The sequence below is a fragment of the Brassica oleracea genome, chromosome C5, assembly GCF_000695525.1.
Source record: "Brassica oleracea var. oleracea cultivar TO1000 chromosome C5, BOL, whole genome shotgun sequence".
Taxonomy (NCBI): domain Eukaryota; kingdom Viridiplantae; phylum Streptophyta; class Magnoliopsida; order Brassicales; family Brassicaceae; genus Brassica; species Brassica oleracea.
The window spans coordinates 12,867,849-12,872,399 of NC_027752.1; the positions used below are offsets into that span (position 1 = coordinate 12,867,849).

Consider the following 4,551-nt stretch of genomic DNA (forward strand, 5'->3'; position numbering starts at 1 on the left):
TGGGGATAAGATTTCAAATTTTGAAAAATAAAAAAATTAAAATTTTCAAAGGATAAACTTAGAAAGTTGCTATTTTGGTCATTTTAGTTTTTGAGTGCTATTTTTGTGATATAAACTTAGAAATGTGCTATTTTGGAGATTTGCCCTAAACTATATATATGTTATTTTGAAATTAAATTTATTATTAAAATAAGCGAGTCGAAAATCTAGTATAAATAATACTTAGCTTAAACACGGAGACTTGCGCTATGTAACAAAGCTCGTCTTGAAAGGCACAGTGTGCGCCATCGCCACTCCCGTCAACAAAGCCGACATGATCTTCACGAAGATCTCCGATCTTCCGGTAAATTTGGTTGAGGAGATTCTGTCTAAGGTTCCGTTGAAATCAATGAGAGCAGTGCGTTTAACTTGCAAACGTTGGGAAGGTTTATGGAAAAGCCGAAGCTTTTCAAAGATGCATATTGATAAAATAAGATCAGGTGAGTCTCTGATGATCGCAAAGATGGATTACCATCTTTATCTCATGAGAATCGTTGTCAATGAAGATCCAATTATAGTAGTGCCAAGGTAGACTTACTTGCAAAGACAAACAAACTAAGATATCTCAAGTTTTCCACTGTGATGGTTTATTGTTATGCTTCTTGAAAGATGATGTTACCAAATATATTGTTTGGAATCCATATTTGGGTCAAACTAGGTCCATAGAGTCTCCATACTCTTACCGCCGCCCAGACAGATGCCCAGCCGCCGGATGGAACTGGTTCACATACGCTCTCGGATACGAGGACAAAGGCTCAACTTGTCGTGGCTACAAATTATTGAGGTTTATAGACAAAATTTTTGATACACCTAGAGACCAGTTTTCATGTTATAAGATTTACGATTTGGACTCCAGTACATGGAAGACTCTTGACATCACTCCAAACTCTCCGCGTATACTACCTTCTCATCGGGGTGGTGTGTCTCTCAAAGGAAACACGTACTGGCTTGCTTCACAAAGAAACGCAGGACAATACGTGCTTGACGATCACATAATCTGTTTCGATTTTACAAGTGAGAGTTTTGGTCCTCTTCTGCCTCTTCCGTTCTACGCTGGAGCTAATGACGATGTGACTTTATCGTGTGTTAGAGAAGACAAAGCTTGCTCTTTCACTTTCTCGCATCAACGAAGCATCTCAACTGGAGTTTGAGATATGGGTTAGTACTAAGATTGAGGCCGAAAAGGTGTCGTGGACCAAGTTCTTGACAGTGGAAACGGAAATGGAACTTCACCCTCTGTTTAATTGTGGTAGTTTCTTTATTGACGAGGAGAAGAAAGTCGCCATGAGTTACTCCAAAACGTTTAACATTGTCGGAGAGGATGGATACTTAAAAAAAAAACTCAAATTCGGAGAACGTTGTGGCGTAATGCTGTTGTCTTATGTTCCAAGCCTAGTGCATATCAAGCAACCTGCTGTTGGAGGCAAAAGGAAACAACACAAGGATTTAGAAGCGCAAGGATATGATAGAAAAGAAAAAAAAAAAGAAGATGATTAGTCTCTCAGTTAACCAAGCTTGTACTTGCATTTACTCATTCTTCACTTTGTCTTTTCTTAAGCTGACCTTGTTTTGGTGTTGTTAAACCTTCTTTTACAACTTTTTTAAATCTTTTATTACGGCTATAAACTCAACTAAATAGAAAAAAAGGCGTATGGTTCGAGTGTGGACATAGGATGTTTAGAAACAAAACAGAACTAACAATGAAATCTACTTCTTTAGCGAAAGTAATCATGAACCATGATGATGATGAAGCAAAAGCTATACACATTTGTTGGCCCCTCTATTCTTCTTGGTCTCCTCCTAGCTGCAGCTGTTGAGCTTCGTTCGGCAATGTCTGAGGGCTCTTCCGGAATACATGTTTCCTGCACCGCTCAAAGATACTGTCGTAGATCAAATCAAACTCCACACCTGCTCTCTCTCGGTTCACAATGAATAGAATATGATCCGCCTCCACGATCTTGTAGTACCTGTGGAGAAAACATTCAGGAACACCCGGTAAGACTCTCTTATCTTCACTGAATCTTCAAGAGAAGCTATCATCGAAGACTAACCAAATGCCTGGTTGGAGCGGGAGACAATCTGAGTCACTCTGAACAATTAGATTAGAATGTTCAACAGGGATTCGTGGGTGAGTCATGGATATAGTGTTCAACGCTCCATCATTGTCCTGCCAATCTTCATCTCTGCAAAAAGAAAACAGTTTAAACTACAGATTTGTATGATGTCTAGTCACAAACCTTTACCTGTAACCCTTATAAGGCAGAGGGATGTCAGGAGGAAACCGCCACTGACTCATCTGCAACACACGGATGAAAAGCAGAGGATGGATCCCCATCACACCCGAAGGAACAGTCATCATTCCAAGTGGCTTTCTAGTGCGCTTAGTCGCGTAGCTGAAGTAGAACGTGTTCGGGAAAGTCTTGAGATTAGCGTTGAGCTTCATGGAGCCTTGGATTGAGAGGTCAGGCAGGATCCAATCTCCTGATGATGCAAAAGGGCCTGCGTTTCCAAGGAGGCAATCAACAAGGCCGCGCAAACCTGTCTTCTTCCAGGACATGTTGAAATGGTCGAACCCGAAGTTGTAATAGGATTTAAGCCAAGGAATGTCGAGCCAGTCGTACATTACGACTCCAAGTTTACAGATCTGAAGGAGGGATATGAGTTTGAGAGACTTCCCGTCCTCTGGCCTGACATTGTCATATATACATTTTGGATTATTAACTCCCAATGATTTTCAGCTAAGAGATCATAAGAAAGGTAAGAGCAAAAAACTCACGATATTCCATCAAGGTAGGTTCGAGTAGTCCCGTTTAATGCTCCTGACAAGGATGTTAAACTCAAAACCCAGTTCTCATTTGTGTTCTCGTAACCATCAAACATCTGTAACACCACAAGCGAATCAACTTCAATAACACAGCACAACTAAAACCAAATCCTGCTCGTCTTTATTTTCAAATTACCTTGTCAGAGAGCATTTGCTGCAAGACACGAACAACTTGAGCACCAGCAGAGTGACCAACAAAGTGAATAGGATGATCTTCATCCCATTCTTGATACTCCCCTGAAAGTAACAACATCGAAGCTTCATCAGCAGAAAGAGTGAATCAAAAGCTACTCAAACAAAGACTAAACCTTTCTCATAGAAACGACCGAACTGAGAATGCCCACAAGCTTTACTATGATCTTCACCATAATCAACTCTTCCACCTTTCAAGTAATAAAACAACTCTCTTGCCCTATCGTGTACACTCGTCAAAGACCCCAAATCAGGAACCAACACTCTCTCATCCTTCTTCTCAGCTCCAGCAAAGTACGACAACCCACCTAATCTCTGCAATCACCTAAACCCAATCAACCAAAGACAAACAAAAGAAACATCGAACAAGAGAAGAGATCTTTTTGCTTACTCCTTTCCCAAATCCGAAAATGCCGTGGACTAAAACAATCGGAGGCAGATCATTGACTTGAGTTGTACTTCGTTTGACTTCGCCGGTGGTTTTGGACTTGAAGATTGACTCGCTCAACGTCTGCGTGAGATCTCCGGCGACGGCTGAGCTGAATATGTAAAGCCCATACATCATGTGAACGACGGAGCTCACTGACAGCTCCGCTAGCTGAAGAGCAGTTACAACCAACCGTTGAATCATCCTCAAAAACTCGACCTTTCGTCTCTTTTACAAATACCCAGAACCAGAAGAAACTCAAAGACGCAGACTTTTTCAAAACCCAGTAATCAAAATCTGATCTTTGTCGACGACATAACATTGAATCAAAGATGAAGATTCTTTCTACTTGTCGTCGTTTGCTTCTAGAAGAAAGATTTTGCCTCTCACCACACACTACTTTCTCGTTCGTTTGTATTTTTGCCTGACGCATGAAAACGCTTTCTTTGCCTATAAAGTCCAATGAAAGACTCACACTTGTTCTCTTTTCTTTTTTATTTTAAAATTTAAATTGTTTTTCCTCTCTGGGGAAGACGCGTCTAGAATGAAAAGAAAAGCTCCAAAGAAGAAGAACTCTGTTTTAATTCCTCTCTGTGGACGCCACGTGTTCGTTTTGCAAATAAAGTGGGTCCCGCTGAGATATGGTTCAGCAAACTGAACAATACTGTACTTCGTTTTATAATGTTTTTTTAATGAGCAATTTAGGTGAAAAACCAAGGAAGATAGTGATATTAGCAAAATACCAAAGATCTAAAACTTCGGATGATGTGGCAACAAAAAATGAGTAAAAAAGACGCACTTACCCTGGACGCTTGAAATTTTGGTTTCCTGATTTTAGGTTTCTAGGATTTGTGCCTAACACAAGATTTGTAGTTAGATTTGGCAAGATAGTAAAAATATTGCGTTCACATTAGATGGATTTGCATCGGTAAACCAAAATATACTGTGGCAAGAGGATAATTCTGACGTAAAAGGTGCATGTGCATCCTAAAATGATTTCGGTGAGATTTTATTTAGAAATTAATTTAATTGATAATTATATGTTATTCTCCTATTTGTGGGCGTCTAT

The 4,551-nt window shown here is 40.0% G+C and overlaps 1 protein-coding gene and 1 pseudogene across 1 annotated transcript; one reads left to right on the top strand and one right to left on the bottom strand.

The window, feature by feature from the left end:
- The first annotated feature begins 313 nt into the window (after window positions 1–313).
- On the top strand, window positions 314–1,558 carry LOC106344546 (annotated as a pseudogene).
- A 94-nt stretch (window positions 1,559–1,652) lies between these two features.
- On the bottom strand, window positions 1,653–3,971 carry LOC106343343 (lipase-like). Its single transcript, XM_013782524.1, has 7 exons — window positions 3,447–3,971; window positions 3,172–3,370; window positions 3,000–3,100; window positions 2,816–2,919; window positions 2,283–2,726; window positions 2,091–2,222; window positions 1,653–2,006 (listed from the first exon to the last, which is right to left on the bottom strand). Exons 1-7 carry the CDS (start codon window positions 3,684–3,686, stop codon window positions 1,820–1,822), a joined length of 1,407 nt encoding a protein of 468 aa, XP_013637978.1. The 5' UTR covers window positions 3,687–3,971; the 3' UTR covers window positions 1,653–1,819.
- Between the last annotated feature and the right edge of the window lie 580 nt (window positions 3,972–4,551).

Coding starts and splice junctions, on each gene's coding strand:
- LOC106343343 (XM_013782524.1), bottom strand. CDS start 3,686: ATGATTCAACGGTTGGTTGTAACTGCTCTTCAGCTAGCGGAGCTGTCA. Junction 3,101..3,171: donor CGGTCGTTTCTATGAGAAAG/GTTTAGTCTTTG, acceptor TGTTACTTTCAG/GGGAGTATCAAGAATGGGAT. Junction 2,727..2,815: donor ACCTACCTTGATGGAATATC/GTGAGTTTTTTG, acceptor TGACAATGTCAG/GCCAGAGGACGGGAAGTCTC.